Consider the following 17,678-nt stretch of genomic DNA (forward strand, 5'->3'; position numbering starts at 1 on the left):
ACTTCGGAGGACCTCTCTCCATCGGCTAACACCCCGAACGGCTTGAGACCACCAACAGCAGAGGCGGGAGAAGGGGGGAAGCCGGTTCTGTCCCTTTACGCAACGGTGCGTGCATACCACGCTTTGGTTCACGGGAGGCCGGTGGAACCGCTTCTGATGTCGATGGAGTCGGAGGGTGGCGGCAAAGCTAATGGAGAGGCGCGTGCCCTATAAATCGAGGTGGAGGATCGTAGATCAGGAATCAAAAATTCTAATCCAAAAACCTAACCAAAAGACACAGTGAGCACAATGGATGGTGGAAAAGACCGGTAGATGAGGTGTTGATGAGCAGAAAAGCAAGAAACATAAGGCAAAAACAAGATCCAGCAAGAGAAAGGCTAGAGCATGTTTGTTGTTGTATTACAAAAATAACATATAACGTTTATTCCGTTTCCCAATCTCCTTTCTTTCTGGTCGAATGTATCCAATCCAAGGTAAAATATTGCATGTTTTACCTAAGTTAAATTCAAATAATGATAATTTATATTTCATTAATTTGTTCTATAGCGTATGTATGTATGTGTGTTGAAGATTTTGGTACCACATCAACTCATCAAGTTAAGACAAGATCGAGTTTGGTTGTACCTTGAACTTTGAAGACCAGACGTAAGTATGTCCTTGCTGGCATGACCTTGGAAATGGGAAATAGATAATTCAGGCTGTTTCGCATTTCCACGTCAAAATGCCAGCTTTAAGCTACACGTGGAATAGATTCATTCTATCAATGTATGTGAAAATAGGAAAAGTAAACCATATATATAAATGAGATAGGCGCATAATAATTTTATATAATAGTTGCATAATAATGTTGATGTTTATAATATTTTTTTTATTTAAAAAAAATTAAACACATCAGTATTATTATATAATTATTATGTAAAAATTGTACAAATAATATATCTCTATTTTAAATGACATGAGTATAAGGCTATACCCATGACCAATGACTAGGCTGGGCCTTAATAAGAAGCCAATATAGCTGATGATTTGTCAAACGTCACATAATCATTAAAAGCCAATATAGCTAGATTCAGTGGCGGACCTAGGCTTGTAAAAATGGAGGGGCCAAATTGAAAAGAAAAAAAAAATAGAAGGGGTAAAACTAAAAAAATTAAAAAATTAAGGAGTAAAATTTTAATTTTTTTTTTTTTGGAAAAAAATTTTGTTTTAGGAGAAAATTTTGGGGATTGGGGGGGCCAGGCCCCCTCTAGCCTCCATGTAGGACCGCCCCTGGCTAGATTCTTCTATTTTATCTCCATTCTAGAGTCTACTCATTAAAAGAAAGAAAAAAAGGTCTATTTTATCTACATTTTACAATCCTATCCTTTACTCCCTGGTATTGCCATGTCATGAAAAAACATGCAACTCTTCTTTCTGGTCAGTGTCACTTCCGATCACCACACGAGTTAGTTAAACTATCTGATCTAATAGTTACGACTACTAAATAACACATCAAAAATAGCTACGTTGGAATGACAAGCTACTTATGAGAGAGATAAGATAAATATTTTTTTCGAGCCGATATGACCGTGCCATTTGAATAATTTTTTTGGGGGGAGCTAACATTGTATTACATATATCATAGAGTAAGGGAGCAGGTTGTAAAATTCTCTAAGTCTAACATTATTACTCCTTTAGGAAAAAGTGAAAACAAGTTAAGGAATTTTATTTATTTATTGACATTTTTTTAATGAGAATAAATATATTTAGACCCTTATTCAACATCAGTAATCGATTATTATGATGGAACCAGGAGTGCAGTCCACCAAAGTGATCTTTGAATAGACGTTTAGAAAGGAAAGGGATCTGGGTTGTACAACTTGAGTGAGTCAAGGGTAAAAAAGGTTACCCGGGTCCAACTCATTTTTCACTTCGGCCATGGGCCCATGGGCCATGGGGACCCGAGCACATGTAGCACGTGACAGAAACCATGGGGTCCTCACTTTACTGAGTTGTCAGGTCAAACTTGTGGGGACAGCGTGGCATATCTCCTTGGGAGTCACAATCTGGCTCTAGAAGCATCCTTCTCCCAAGCATTAGCCCTAGACAGGCTGTCAACATGATTTTCAGCGCACTTGAGGATGTTTAGCATTGGGGACAACAGGACTTTGATGAAGCCGATTGGTCAAAACTTTTGATTGAGTTGGGACAACTTTTACTAGGTTACTTTTTTTTTTTTTCTGTTTTTAACAAAATAATCAAAGTTACTATACATTGATAAGAAGAACCCTGAAGATAAATACAGTGAATAGAATCACGTAGATACTTTATACATTAGGTCAGAAAAATTTGATTTGAGTGTTGTCTATAAATAAACAAATATTATAAAGACAAATATTTTAGCCACTCTTTAACAATAAAACACCCCTAACAAAGAAAATATAGTTGATCTAGCTAACAAGCTATAAAAAGTCCATTAAAATCTACAAATTTAACATATAGGCTTTCAAAAACTACTTTAAAAAACAGAGAAAAAAAACTACATAAAGCACCCAATACAAGTCGACGTCGAAAGAGAAATTGTGCGTATCTTGCAGGAACCGGCGGAAAAACATAGATCTGACCTCAAAAGTAGATGTAGAAGAAAAAGCTCAGCCAAACTTTTACCGGCGACATGGACGTAGAGGCTGCTTCCCTATGAGACGTCTTGTATTAGCTTTCTTGCCTGAAGAAACTAAAAACAAGAAAAAAAAAAAAAAACAAAGCTCTATAGCCTAGAATGACTATGAGACTCAAAGCTTTATAACCCTAGAAGGATTAGGAGAACAAAAGCTCCATAGCCCTAAAGGATTAGAAGAACAAAAGCTCCACTAGATTTAAGCAAAGCCAGGGGAAAAACAAAAAACCTTCATAGCCTTAGAAGGATTAAGAGGGAAGCACCATTGAGGGAGAAAGGCGTGGAGCCTCCCTCCTCTTCAAACACCTCTTTACTTTCTTCTTTTCCCCTCTAGGGCCGGCTCTTCACCTCACTAAGAAAAAAGTGTTATATTTTATTAGGTTACTATACGTTAGGTGATTGACAATTAAATTTAGAGTTATATATATATATATATATATATATATATATATATATATATATATATATATATATGTTAGGGAAAAATCATATTTAGTCCCCAAGTTTTTATTAGATTTGGATTTAGTCCTAAGGTTTTCAATTTCAAAAATAAAGTCCTTAGGTTTTACCCAAGTTTCAAATTGATCCCTTTATTATTTTATCGTCAAAGTTAACAATTTTTCATTTATCACATGTGTTTCATTTGACACGTTAGGGTTCATGTCAACACCCAATACAATGTAAATGCCCATGTGAGCATCAAAGTTAATGGTTTTTTTTCTAATGTTACGAATCTAGAAGATTAGGATGACGAATAAGATAATTTTTGTTTCGGTCTTTGTTTTTTATTTTTTTCAATGACTTGTCGCTTAATGACATGTCATTTGTATTAGATGCTTATATGAACGCTAATGTGTCAATTGAGACACATAAAATATGTCAAACTATTAATTTTGAGGAAAAAAATGACAAAGGGACCAATTTAAAATGTGTGCAAAACTTAAGGACCATATTCTTGAAATTAGAAACTCAATGACTAAATTCAAACAAGATAAAAACTTAAGGGCTAAATATGATTTTTCCCAATATGTTATATATTATTGTTAATGTGACATTTTAATCAATTCTTAGAATTCGATATAAGAGTGTATTCGTACTGTCACACCACTAAGTAAAATAAAAGTATGATAAAAATATAATATATAATATTTGTCTTAAATTTAAGGGTACGTTTTTTTTTACATGAATTTAAGGGTACGTTTGACATGTAAAATCAACCACTAAAATAGAATATCTATTATGATGTTTGGTTAAAATTTTGTTCTTAAAAAAAAAAAGAAAAAAAAAGAAAAAAAAAAGAAGAAGCAGAAGAGGAGGAGATTAATAACTATTCATTTCCCATGAAAACAACTTCTCCATTAAGCTTGCTACATAAATCCCCCATAAAACCTTTTCTTTTTCTTTTTTAATCTCTCTCTCTCCCCTTCTTCTTTTTCGGTATATTCTTTTGAATAATGCTACTATTTATATCCAGGTCACTAATTAACATGACATATTTTAAATAGCTTATAATGCCAACTACTTATAAAAACAAAAATGTAAACCACTTAAAACACTCAAAATCAATCATTATAACGTGAATATGATAAATAAGTATGAAGTATAGCATTACTTTTTTATTTTCTTTTATTTTTTTTATTTATATATTCTTATGCCATTCAGGCCCAATACAAGACCAAGAGCGTATGATTGTGCGCTATAGGTAGAGAATGACAAAATCCGTTTTGAGAACATAGCAATCCGATAGGCACAAAGAAATGTGACTGGTGTGTTTGGCAATCCACTCTAATTTTTGTTTTATTTTTTTTGAAATAGTAATAAAAATTGATTGATGTGATATAAATATAGGAAGAGTAAGTTGCTAAATCGGCTCACTAATACGTTTTTTCTTAATAAAGAAAGAAAGTAAGTAAGTAAGTAGGTAGTGAATTGACTTGGTCAAAAGTTTAATTCACAACTCCATTGGACCATTGATGAAGTACCCAAAAGAATTGCTAAAATGGAACTTCAAGAGGTTCTGGCTGTTGTGTTTGATGGTTTTCCCTTCCCATGGTACACAACAACTTCCATGGACCAAAACCACGGGAGTTCTCTCTCCTCTTATCTTTGGTACGTGGCAGAAAGCCTTTGGCCTTAGAGCATTATTGAACAGTGACTCTACCGACTAATTAATAACATAAAAAAGACAATATGGACTTTTAGTCACGAGGTCTGAGAACTATGAGCTGTCCCAACGACACAACCATCTCAGCGAGACTGCTCTATCCATCCGACGAAGATAATATAGTATTGGAAGGGCAATTCCAAAACACTGATTTAACGTAAATCAGCCGGTCTTGAGGAGGTATTTGCCTCTTCTCCGGTTGATTTAGCAAGTTAATTGAAATGGAGGTACAAACTTGTTAAAAAAAAAATATATGAAATAATAATTTCACCCCGCCACCTAAACTAACCGGAGAGGATCCTTGTCCCTTTAGGAGGCCCGGGCCTCCGGTGATGGAAGAAGAAGACTCGTACTTTCCGAAAGGAAGATTCATACTTTTTTTTTAAAAAAAAAAAAGAAAAGAAATTATAACATAACTATAAACTATTTATGTTAAAAACAGAAAAAAGAAAAAATGTAAATTAAAATTATATTAAAAGAAATTTTGTTACAAAATAATTTTATTCACCAGCGTATTGCATTGTACCAAAAAAAAAAATTATATATATATATATATATAGTATTCTATTACAATATTACAAATTAAACTAAGTAATAAGAATAATTATTTCATTTCAACTTATTTCATTTTCAGTAATAATCATTTTTTTTTTCTGAATGGAATAATAACCATTCAGTCTACGAAAGATGCCCTGATTATTTTGTGTTTATGTGGTAAGTGCACCAAAACTGCCACGTCAATGTTTATTTCAACCAAAATGGTTGCTTCCGCCACCTCAGTGTAGCTGTGATTAATACTACTACCCCCTAATAGCTACTGGTCATAGAAGAATGACATTGCATGGGAAATAGTAGGCCTTCAAATCAGAAAAATCTACATAGGGTGGATATAGGAAAAATCAATGGTAAATATACTTTTTGTAGAGGACCAATTTGCAAATGTTGTAACTGTGTTAGTGTAGAACATTATGATTACCACTATAATTAGGGCACAATGAATGAGCGCATAAAGTATAGTTTTTTTTTTGAACGTACATAAAGTATAGTTGTGATGCAGGGGATAAAAAGTGAGTGGAGTGGCGGTTGAACTAACTGATTACATAAGATTTCAAGGACATTGATATATCATAGTAGTCAACAAAATCCAAAACCGATTAAGTCTATAATTGGTGAATTAAAATAAATAAATAACATTCACAAAAATTATGATGCAGGGCAGATTGTGCGGGTATCCCCGATTCAGGCCAAAACAAGAGAAAAATCAAACTAAAGCCAAATTCATTACCTATTTTTACCAAAATCCACAAACGAAAAGACGACCTGAGAATGTTTGGTTTCATCGCTTGAAAGGGGAAAAAATGGCGACAAGAAGTAGCAGATCGGAGAAGGTGAAGAGGATTTTTCAACAATTCGATGCGAACCACAGGGCCGTTGCATGGGTGGTCTCGCCCAGAAGAAGGAGAGAACCACTGCGTGGGCGGTCTCGCCCAACCACGGGATCGTCTTTGACAACACGTGGGAGATCATCAACGACTTGGAGATTCTCATCAAGAGGCTCAAGGAAAAGCAAGTGAAGGTCTCCATGGTGGTTCCTTCTTCAGAAATGGAAGGAAGAAGATGAAGGGCGGAAGGGGGTGAGGTGTGAAGGAGAAAAGGAAGAAGACGAACAGCAGCAGCGCAAGGGTTCTCTGGCTAAGAAAATAGAAATGATGGGTAGGGTTTTTACAATTTTAGGTATTTAGATGGTCATGGGACGGGTCCCGGGGATTTTTAAAAACCCCAACCCGCAACCTCTACCCTACACGGGTATATCATTTTTGGACCCGTGCCCACAAAAAAAAAAATCAACTAAAATCCGAAATTTTAGGGGCGGGGCGGGTCCGTGGGTATTTGATCACCCCTACATGGGAAGCTTCCCTCTCCCCCCCCCCTCTTTTCCTGTAATCTCCACCCCTTTTCTTGTAACCTCTACGTCTTCTGAGGTAAACTTTCTACCCAAACACCTACTTTCCCCCCTTATCAAAGGCCATCGAAAGCCAAAAACTCTCATTCCCCCACTTTCCTGAACCTTTTGCCTCTTATGAGGTGACTATTCTGCTAAAGTTATTTCTAGCAAAATTTATTTTTTTTCAATTTCTTGTCTCCACACAACAAATATTACCAGTTATTCCCATCTTCCTCCACCAAGTTTTTTGTGATTTTCTGATAGGTAGTAAAATTGAAATTTTTGAATCTAGATCTACATTCCTCTGTCCAACATTGCAAGACACACACCTCATTAGTGGGTTCGTCAGCGTCCCCCGCTTCCATTGACGATCACCTCTTCCTCAACCGCCACATGCACACCGGCGCGTGGCCCCCACGCGCAGGGAGTTTTTCTTCCTTTCTGGCTCATGGCGGCCACGCTCGCCTCTCCCACCTTCCTCCACCAAGGCCATCAATGGATCCAGGCGAAATCGGCTTATCCTGCTGCTGAGAGGCTACCTCTCAGTGGTGCGTGATTCTCACGTGCTGTTAGTGACAGCTCCCACTCCACAATCTTCAGCCGTCTTTTCTATTGTTTATATTACTGTCTTTGAATTTCTTTCCCGTGTATTTCTGGGCTTTTTTGTATCTTTAACTTTCTCATGTTCATCTCTGTGTCAGACTCTTAGTGTATGGGCCCTTGGGGATCTGTACACACACCAAACCACCTTCACTAATGGCCCCGATTCTTGGTATCCATGTCACGAACCAATGGCTCGTATCTTTGGAAGCATTGTTTTCGCGTGCTTTCTTTCCTAATTTTTACTTTAGGCTGCCTCTCGTGTTTGTTTTTTCTTTTCTTAATGTAATTTTCTTCATGTATCTAAAAAAATAATAATAAAATAAAAAATAAAAAACCGGGCCTTTCATATCATGCTGCATAAATTATCATTTTTTTTTTTTATAAGTAAGAAAACTTTATATATAAGCGTAAGGCGCCCATAAGTACACCGGAAGTATACACAGAAACAGCCAAAGCTAACCCATAAAAAGAAAAACCCAAACAAACTCATAAGGACCAACCCTAAAACCGGAATGCAGTAACCACAACACCCAGAACGGCAAGAAACCCAAAGCCTAAAAAACCAAAAAAGCCCCCCAATATTCACCCAAATCTGCCCAAAAGCACCTAATCCCAACAAAAAAACAAACCCAAAAATACAAAAAAGCTCGAATTACATCTGAAAAACAAACCCAAAATACAAATCAAAGTATCAAACCCCAAAGACAAAAGAAAAGCTAGAGCTACATCCAAGAAAAAGAAAAAAAACTACAGTCGGTGGCGCATGACGCTACTGTCGCCGACACGGCGCTAAACCAGTTGGAAAAATTGTTGGACGTCGTGAAATCTGCTGGAAAAGCAGTCGGAGGGGTGCGTGCGCGGTGAAGAGGTCCCAAACACCATAGATTTAACCCCCAAACTTCAAAAAACTCCCTCAGCCACGCGAGCTAGGACGGCGCGTGGCGTCCACCCGCAAAAGCGCCAACGACGGGAAAAGCCGGACCATGATGCCGAAACCACCGGTGAAGCACGTGCATTGGTAGGAGGACCTAAACACAGTAGATCTACAACTCATGATGCAAAAGACCCAAAACCCACGCACGACAGCGCAACGGCCAACTACAGAAACAACGTCGACGGAAGAGACCGGAACGAGCTGGAGAAAACCCAACCACCGAAAACTACACCCATGAAATAGATAAACCCTAAGAACCCAGAGAGGCAGATGGTAAGAGAAGAAGACGTAAGGAAAGAAGAGAAGAGGAAGGGAGGAGGGAAGAGACAAATCTCTTGGAGAAAGAGGGGGAAGCAGAAGATTTTGAAAAAAAGGGTGGAGAGCTTCTCTCTCTAAAAAAATAGAGGGAGTGAGGGAGGGAGAGAGAGAGAGAGAGATTTTTTGCATCAACCACTTCTGCATAAATTATCAGACCGAAACGAGCTGGAGAAGACCCAACCACCAAAAACTACACCCATGAAATAGATAAACCCTAAGAACCCAGAGAAGCAGATGGTAAGAGAAGAAGACGCAAGGAAAGAAGAGAAGAGGAAGGGAGGAGGGAAGAGACAAATCTCTTGGAGAAAGAGGGGAAGCAGAGGATTTTGAAAAAAAGGGTGGAGAGCTTCTCTCTCTAAAAAAATAGAGGGAGTGAGGGAGGGAGAGAGAGAGAGAGAGAGAGATTTTTTGCATCAACCACTTCTGCATAAATTATCATTACCACTAGCAGCTACTTCTGTTGAGGGAGAGAGAGAGACAGAGAGAGAGAGAAAGAGAGAGAGAGAGAGAGAGAGAGAGATTTTTTGCATCAACCACTTCTGCATAAATTATCATTACCACTAGCAGCTACTTCTGTTGATGTTAAACACCCATACTCTTACCGAGCTTATGTGCTAACAACATGTTTCATACCAATACCTCTGAAAAAGCCAGCTTTTTGACAGTTTGATAGCTTACTTGGGGGGTGGGAAAAGAGATCGAGAGTTTTATGGGCACTCAATCTTTACCAAGAGGGGGCAAAATGAACAAAAATTTGGATTCCAGCCATACCAAATAATCTGCCACATTCCAAGCAATAAAAGATGCACATAACACGCATTATCCGTGTTTGTAAAATAGATTATTTTCCCAGACAACCGCTAGATCAGATAGCCGGATACAAAATCCCTCATTTTAAACTTATGGCCGGTTGCCAACATTCATCTCTGCCTCTCTCTCTCTCTCTCTCTCTAGATTATGCCTCTATACCAGGCTCACGAATTTGAATGGATGTTTTTGACAAACTTGCTTCAAGCTCATTCAACTCGTCCATGTCCAGCTCATCATCATCATCATCATGCAGAGAGTCGTCCTCCTCAGGATCAGCAACGGTGTTAGTTGAGGAGCTTGGTTCCCCGGCGGCTGAGTCATCTTTGACCTGAAATTGAACACAATTAAATAATGCAAATGTCCCATGTACAACGCACTTGAACAAGCACATCTTGCACGTTTAGTGCTGCTTTTTCAAACTGAACTTCTGCAGATGTCTTGGTCTAGATCTTGGAAATCGATTTATTTATTAAAAGTTCCTAAACTCAAGAAACAACTAATGCCCATAAGAATCTATAAAAACTAATGCCCAGAAGAGACTTTCTTGTCAGTTACAGAAACTCAAGAAAACATTGCAAACAAGAATACTAGTAATCATGATATGAATAGTTCGATTCAGTTTAGACAACAACAGGTAACAACATATACCAAACAAGTAACGAATGCAGCAATTTATGTATCCATTTTGTTGTGCACAGAATGCAAAATTATTCCATGGTGTGGCTGGCAGTATTCGAATTGGACCTTTTCTCCCGCATTTTTAACCATGTAAGACTGAAAAAAAATCCTTTCACAACCCTTGTCCTTTTCAGGATGTTGGTTTTTCTAAGCAATTAAAAAGAATCTGGTTGGCAAAGGCATAAGTCTGACATCTAAGAGCAACCACTTATTGCAAAAATCTGAAGGTCAAGACACATTAGGAAATGGCATTTTATCAAAGGGCCTAGTTGGTTATTCCATGAAAGTTAAATTATTTATTTTTCTTTTAAGGAAAAGTCCATATACCTCCCTCCAACCACCCCCCCCCCCCCCCCCCCCCCCCCCCACCACCACAAAAAAAAAAAACTTTATACTGCAACAATGTGCCTCTCAAACTACTAAAAATTGACAATGTCCCCCCAATGACAAAAATTGCCTTGCTAAAAATAAAAATTCTGAAAGAAAAAAACAATAGCCACCCCCTTTGGTCAAATGGGGGGTGGTTTAGCCACCCACAAGTTGGCCAGAGGGGGTGGCCAAACCACCCCCCAAATGGTTAGGGGATGGTTCGGCCACCCCCTTTGGCCATATCATTACCCTCAAATTTTTTTAAGGCCATTTTGGGGTGATTTGGCCAAGGGGGTGGTTCTAGGTTTTTTTCATTTTTGTTTTTATTTTTTTTTCCTTTTTTCAAATTTATAGGAATATTAGTCCTTTTGAAAATTAATTAATGGTCATTTGTGTCTTTTGCCTGGCCTTGGGAAGACATTGACCATATTTGATAGTTTGGGGAGTTCAATTGGGTGATAATTTGAGTGGGGTATGTGAACTTTTCTCATTCTTTTACATAAAAATTTTGAGTGTAAACTTATCAATGATGTGGCCAATTCTAAAATGACAGCTTTTAATCTGCCTCATGGAATAACTAAAAATGCTTGCATTTAATAAGGATCATAATAATAATACCATCAGTTGCTTTTCTTAAGGCTGTAATTCTTGCCCCTAATGGTCTCATTCAAGATGATATATGCTGCCTTCAAAACCCATGCAAATATGAATGAAACCCCTCGATTTCTTCAGGACAACCAATCAGCCAGTAAAGATACTTTAAAGTGTTCAAATGAGGTCCATAGGACGTATGGTGTGGAGCTATGAAAAAAATATCAAAAGGGGTTGGGGAAGCTCTCTAGTCATACTAGATTTGAGGTAGGTGACGATTCCAAAATTAGATTCTGCCATGACGTGTGGTGTGGAGATCAAGCCCTCAAGAGTCAAGATAGCTTTTCCAAAGTCGTTCAATGCACGTTTCAAGGAAGATGCCATGGCAGACCATTTTGAGCTTTCTAGTGCCTCTTATCAGTGGAATGTTAACTTTCCGAAAGCGGCTCACGATTGAGAGGTGGATCTCTTTACCTTGTTTGTTGCATTCGTTCAGGTTGAGATGGAGTGGTGAAGACAAGCTATGTTGGGTTCCTTCCAAGAGAGGGTTGTTCGATGTCAAATCATACTACAATGCCCTTGTTCCCCACGATATTTTTCTTTGCCCTTCTTGAGAGGATTTTGGAGGAGATTAAGTCTTTATTTTTCAACATCCTATATCTTTGGACAACTGCTTTTGTTTTTCCTTTGGTGATAAGTTATCATGATTTTCTTACTCTTTTTTGCTTCTACTAGTTAGGTGGTTTCTCTTGTATACTTCTTGTGTACCTAGGGTTGCCTTATATTTTTAACGATGTCTCGATTACTTAAAAAGAAGAAGAAAGTTATCCTTCCTTTAAAGGGGTATTTGGCAGAATAAGGTTTTCCCTTGAGAGGGGCATTTTTCCCTTGGTTGGCCGCATTAGGGAAGATCCTTACCATGGATAATCTAAAGAAGTGGCATGTCATTGTGGTTGATTGGTGTTGCATGTTTAAGAAGAGTGGGGAGTCAACGAATCTTTTACTCCATTGAGAGATTGTCAGTGCTCTTTGAAATACCATCTTCAGCAATGTAGGGCTAGCTTGGGTTATGCCTAGTCGAGTGATAGACCTCTTTGCTTGCTGGAAAGCGCAAGGTGGTAGGACTCAATTTGGTGCATTTGGAGGGAAAGAAACGATCGGAGCTTTGAGGACCGTAAGAGGACATTGGTGGATTTAAAGGCTTTATTCTTTAAGACACTTTACCATTGGGTTGTTGCCTTTGACTTTAATATTTCAAGCTTTCATATTTTCTAGATCTTTTTTCTTCTTCTAGTTATGTGTCTCTCTTGTATACATCATGTACTTGGGTTGCACCTTTACACTTTCTATTGAATTTGCGATTATTTATTAAAAAAAAAAGATTTTAAATTTGATAAATGACCTCCTTTCTTTTTCTATCTGTTTACTAACGTAATGACTTCATAATACAATCACCTGCATTTCAAGCTTTGTTGAATATGACTATAACAAACTTACAAAATCAAATTGTTGAAAATGTACACTTCCTAGTATTTTTTTTAATACAGCATAGAAAACCAAAATAATTATGGTTTCCTACCCGGCTAAACCTAGGGTATTTGCCTTCCAACCTTGTATGTCAATTAAATCAAATAAAAATCTTTGTGCCTGCCTTGAGCAATAGCAGTCCTAAGCATTTCTAGAAGCACTTGAGCTCAATACCACCAAAATTGTCAAACAAAGATTTTGGTTCTTGCACCACTGCTTCAAAGCTAGTTGACAAATATGACAAAATCTTAACAAAACTGTGACATAAGAGAGAAGATATTTGCTTTCTAAGAATTTTTTTTTTTTTATAAGTAATCAGCATCACTAAGGAAAAGGAAAAAGGGAGAGCTCTAGTACACGGGCTCTATACAAAACCTACGATATTCTTCAACCTCAATTAAAAAGCACAAGCTTCCCAAACAAAGAATGAAAATACCAAAGATAGCACATCCCACCAGCAAACCCCTTTAGTACAAGTAAACTTTTTTGATTAGTCTAGCAGTAAAAGTTGAAAGGAGAACAAACTGTGGGAATTCTCCATGTTTCATAAACTCAACGCCCAAAGAGCATCATATACAGCATCAAGGTTTCCAACTAGATGTGTTGACATCAAAATTGAGCTTTAAGCATATTTACCTTTCTACATTGCTTATACCATAAGAAAAAATGCTAGTAAGACTATAAGTCATGATTCAATCAGCATATCATAGATTATATCGTTGTGGTTAATATATTGATTTCTCTACATTTCTGTCAAAGTAAAATGCATCCAAAAACTAGAATGAGCAGTTTTCCTGAATTATAACATACCAATCAACATGTTGTAGCATATACTTCTGTGCTCCACACATATAAAAGGGCAAATCATACGTAAAAGACACATTTCATACAAATCAGCTGTTACACATTGCTTTGACCATGCATCATAAAGATGTTGGAACTTAAAAAGTTGGCAAAAGAAAGAGGGGGGATGGGGGTTAGAGTTCCCTGACGTTGGAATTCAAGTTCCGTATGTTTCAAGACACCATTTACTTTATAAAATCAAAAAGAAGGATTACCTTCAGTTCAGCAGCCTCGGCTTCTTCTCCCCTTTGGTATTTTTCATATGCCTCAGCATCATCCACGAACAAGCTAGCATCCAAAAGAAACAACTCCCGACCACTGAAACAGACAGAAAATTATATCAATAGCATGTCCAATTGGAGATCATTACTCTGAAAGTAACATATAGGAAATAAATACCTCATGCGGTCATTCTTAGCCCTCTCTGCTCGCTGTGCATCCAAGCCAGCCTCTCTTTCGTCTATCTTTTTCTGCTTCCATTGCAAGAACAGCTCGGTAGTCATTGGAGTAGAAGTTGTTACTTTAGCACGCTGAAGAAAAGAGCAAAGGATCAATTAAATCTGACAGCAGAAAACAGGGCAAATAAAACTGATAATCTAGGTTGGAACATATGAAGCTGCAATCAGACAAAAATATCATTGCCGCAGTACGAAGATTGAAAGAAAAAAACTAAAGTTAACCAATACAATATGATTATCACCTGATTTTCAATCTCTTCTTCAATGGGAATCTTGTCAGCCTCTTCCTCTAGAAGTGCCTTCATTTGAGATTTTAAAATATATCCTGGAGGTAGAGCATGTCTGTAGTGACACTCTTTGCTCCCATTTGGGCAAACCCAGAACCAACCGTACTGTTTCTTTTCCACTGCTTCCAAAAAGAATTTGCAAACCTGTATATAAATTTATTAAAAAAACTTTTTGTTTGTGCAGAAAGATTCAGTGTACTAAGAACTTGAATAAAAAATAAGTAAACACCCCTGATGAGGTACAGACTTCGATCAAACAAATTTTATTTAAAAGTTTAAAGAATTTTATCAAAATGAAAATACTTGGGTCAAATACTAAAATAACATTGGACAACCAAGAATGATGAAAGGAATCCCATGCTGACCCATATAACCCTTGCAGCCATCAAATTAATAACTCTGCCAAGAGGGGCAATTTGATGGTGTAAAAACCACGAGGGGTGACGATCCTGCACCCACTCACTCAAAAGCTTCATCTTTCCAACTCTCGAGGAGCTCATAGAGGTCATGTTCCTCTAAATAAGAGCCAATGTATCACCTTCAAATCACAGTGCAGCAGAAACCCACAGAAATACAAGAAAGTTGATTCTCTCTCCATTTGGGAAATATGAGTTCTCACCATTTTATTGCGTAGGCTTCAAAGATTCACATTACTCCAACATTATCAAACAACTAACAAACTTTGGACCTTGTCACCACTTCAAAATCTTTCCCTTTCTGGAGGGGGCAAAGAATATTTTCCAGAACTAATCTCGTAATTCTACATGCAATTGGCTAACAAGTGTAACAGACAAACTTAATATCCCACCCTAAATTAGGGAACTGGCCACAGCTACATCTACAAATGTAACCACTAAATTAGTCTACAGTACAAGCATCCACACATACACATGCATATATGTTTGTATCATAAATTGAAAGCGTTAATTGATATTTGAGGAGAGAAAAATAGGGACAGCACTTCCAATATCATGTTTGTAATGACAGAAACTACCATTAAAATTGTATTGGAAGAAAGCATTAAAGATTCAAAATGAACTTACAATCTCAGTTGGTTTATTCTGGTTGTACTCATTCTTCTTTGACTCTACCACCTTCTCCAGGGTCTCTTGATCCCAATCCTCCATCGTATCTTAAAAATAAATGAACAAAGAAGCAAACACCCAACAAATAAAAATCATATTTGGGTGATTACCAAGAAAGAAAAAATAAGCAGCAAGGCAATAAGAGCTGAATAACTACATAACACAAAACCAAAAGTCTACTCAATCACCTTCATCGCGCTTATCACTGTAAATATCAATCTTCTCACCCTTCCTCTGGACATTCAAATCATGCGAGAACTTGCATTTGAACCCCTTGGTACACTGCCCCACCTTGTAAAATTCGCATAATATAGACTTTGGATCAACACCTACCCAAATTACCAATTTCTATCACAAACATACCATTCCATTCAAAAACATAACCACAAACAACTACCAATCAAAATAACAAATAATTCATTATAAAAAAAGTGCATGACACATACCGGGTGGAACTTTCGGCTGACTAACCGCAATCTTGAACAAATCGTTCAGCTCTTTCTCTTTCGCTTTCTCTTCCTCCTTCTTTTTCTGCTCATCAAACAAATTCATTCAGACAAATCATCTTACTGACCGGAAAGACATTTATTTCCTCAACACTACAATAATCTTTGTTGTGTGGAAATACACCACTAAAATAGATATTTCCAAGAGAATAAATTTTTCTCAATGGCATTTTCCAGCGAAACAAACAGAAATCCAATTGAATTCTAACCTTATAAAATTTGCTTGCTTGAGATATATAGATTTCAGTGCACTGATGATGATGATGGCGACAAGAATAATAATATTGAACAAATCATTGAGCTCTTTCTATTTTGTTTTCTCTTCCTCCTACTTTTTCTGCTCATCAACCAAATTCACTCAGCTCACATTTATTTTTTCATACACTGAACAGATCTCTGTTGTGTGGGAACTATTAAAAGTTAAAATTGACATTCCCTAGAGAAAATGACAGCATTTTCTAGCCAAACAAACAGGAACCCAATTGAACCCTAACTTACATAATTTTTTTTTCCCTAGTTTCATTAAATCAAACTAACAAATCCAATCTTCTATAAACAAACAGCAACCAATAGAACAACGGGAACTGAAAGAACCGCGGACCTTAGCAGCGAGTTTGGGGTCGACTTTGGGCTGGACCGATTGCTTGAGGGTTTGGACGTACTTCTGGACATTCTTGCTCTTGTTCTTGTTCTTGAGCCCGAAGGTCTTGTCCTCCACGACCTTCTGCTTCTTCGCCATGTCCGTCTTCGCTGGCTGCTGCTTGGGCGGCATGCTTAATAAACTTTGCTCCAAATTTTTATACAAAAATCAAGATCTGTAGCTCTTCCTTTGCTTTGTTGAAATGAGGAAATCGGAGAGAAAAACAACGAATTTGGAGGGGGATTTGTTTGTATCGGAGAGGTAGATTAGGGTTTTGAGCGGATTTCTCTGCTATGTGCGGAGGACTAGTGTGTTGGATCAGAACGGTAGGAAGATTTTATTTTGTTCGGGTATAATGCCCTGTTTGCCCCGCTGGCGCTGGGCTTGTTGTTTTCTCCGGGTGGAGTCCAGAGTCATATATCTTTGTGAGGATAATTGCATTGTTGGTAACTGCATTGTTGGTTCTTTTGATTTGTCATAATTATTTTTTACTTTTTATGATTCAAAAAGTTTATAAGAGGTCCTTATGATAAGTAATAATTACAAATTAATCCCTGAAGTTAAATTCTGTTAAAAAATTTGACAGATTCTGTTAAGTGTCACGTCAGCGCCACATCAAATCAATAAGAAGGCGACATGTATCCATCTGAATAAAAAAAATATAAATTTATTAAAAAATAAATAAATAAACTTATTTTGTTTAAATAAAAAGAAAGAAAGAAAAAACAAAAAAAAAATGGAAGGGTGGCTAAGCCACCACTGGACCTTCTAGGAGTGGCACGCGGCCACCGCCATTGGTTGGGGGTGGCCAGCCACCCTTCCATTTTTTGTTTTTTTTTTTTTTTTTTTTAAAAAAATAAGTTTATTTATTTATTCTTTAATAAATTTATATTTTTTTATTCAGATTGACACGTGTCGCCGTCTTTTTTGTTTGACGTGGCACTTAACAAAATTTGTCAAATTTTTTAACAGAATTTCACTCAATGGATCGATTTGTAATTATTGCCTACCACGATAACCTCCTATTAACTTTTTAAATCATAAGAAATGAAAAATAATTATGACAAACCACATGGACCAACAATGTATTTATCCCTCTTTGTAATGGGTCGAACATAACATCAACGTTAGATTTACAATGTCATATGTATGTAGGACTCCTAAGTCCTATCTGACTATGAACTATATGTCTCTTAATTATTTTAAAGATTTAAGTGGTTTTTAAAATTACTGCTATATCAAAAAATTTAATAGTAATTAATTT

At 37.1% G+C, this 17,678-nt stretch overlaps 1 protein-coding gene across 1 annotated transcript; it reads right to left on the minus strand.

Moving 5' to 3' along the window:
* Positions 1 to 9,363: 9,363 nt before the first annotated feature.
* Positions 9,364 to 16,798, minus strand: LOC133864265 (zinc finger CCCH domain-containing protein 11-like). Its single transcript, XM_062300547.1, has 8 exons — positions 16,376 to 16,798; positions 15,715 to 15,799; positions 15,457 to 15,597; positions 15,227 to 15,315; positions 14,139 to 14,327; positions 13,838 to 13,968; positions 13,654 to 13,756; positions 9,364 to 9,758 (listed from the first exon to the last, which is right to left on the minus strand). Exons 1-8 carry the CDS (start codon positions 16,544 to 16,546, stop codon positions 9,576 to 9,578), a joined length of 1,092 nt encoding a protein of 363 aa, XP_062156531.1. The 5' UTR covers positions 16,547 to 16,798; the 3' UTR covers positions 9,364 to 9,575.
* Positions 16,799 to 17,678: the final 880 nt, after the last annotated feature.

The sequence above is a fragment of the Alnus glutinosa genome, chromosome 3 (genome assembly GCF_958979055.1).
Source record: "Alnus glutinosa chromosome 3, dhAlnGlut1.1, whole genome shotgun sequence".
Lineage (NCBI taxonomy): Eukaryota > Viridiplantae > Streptophyta > Magnoliopsida > Fagales > Betulaceae > Alnus > Alnus glutinosa.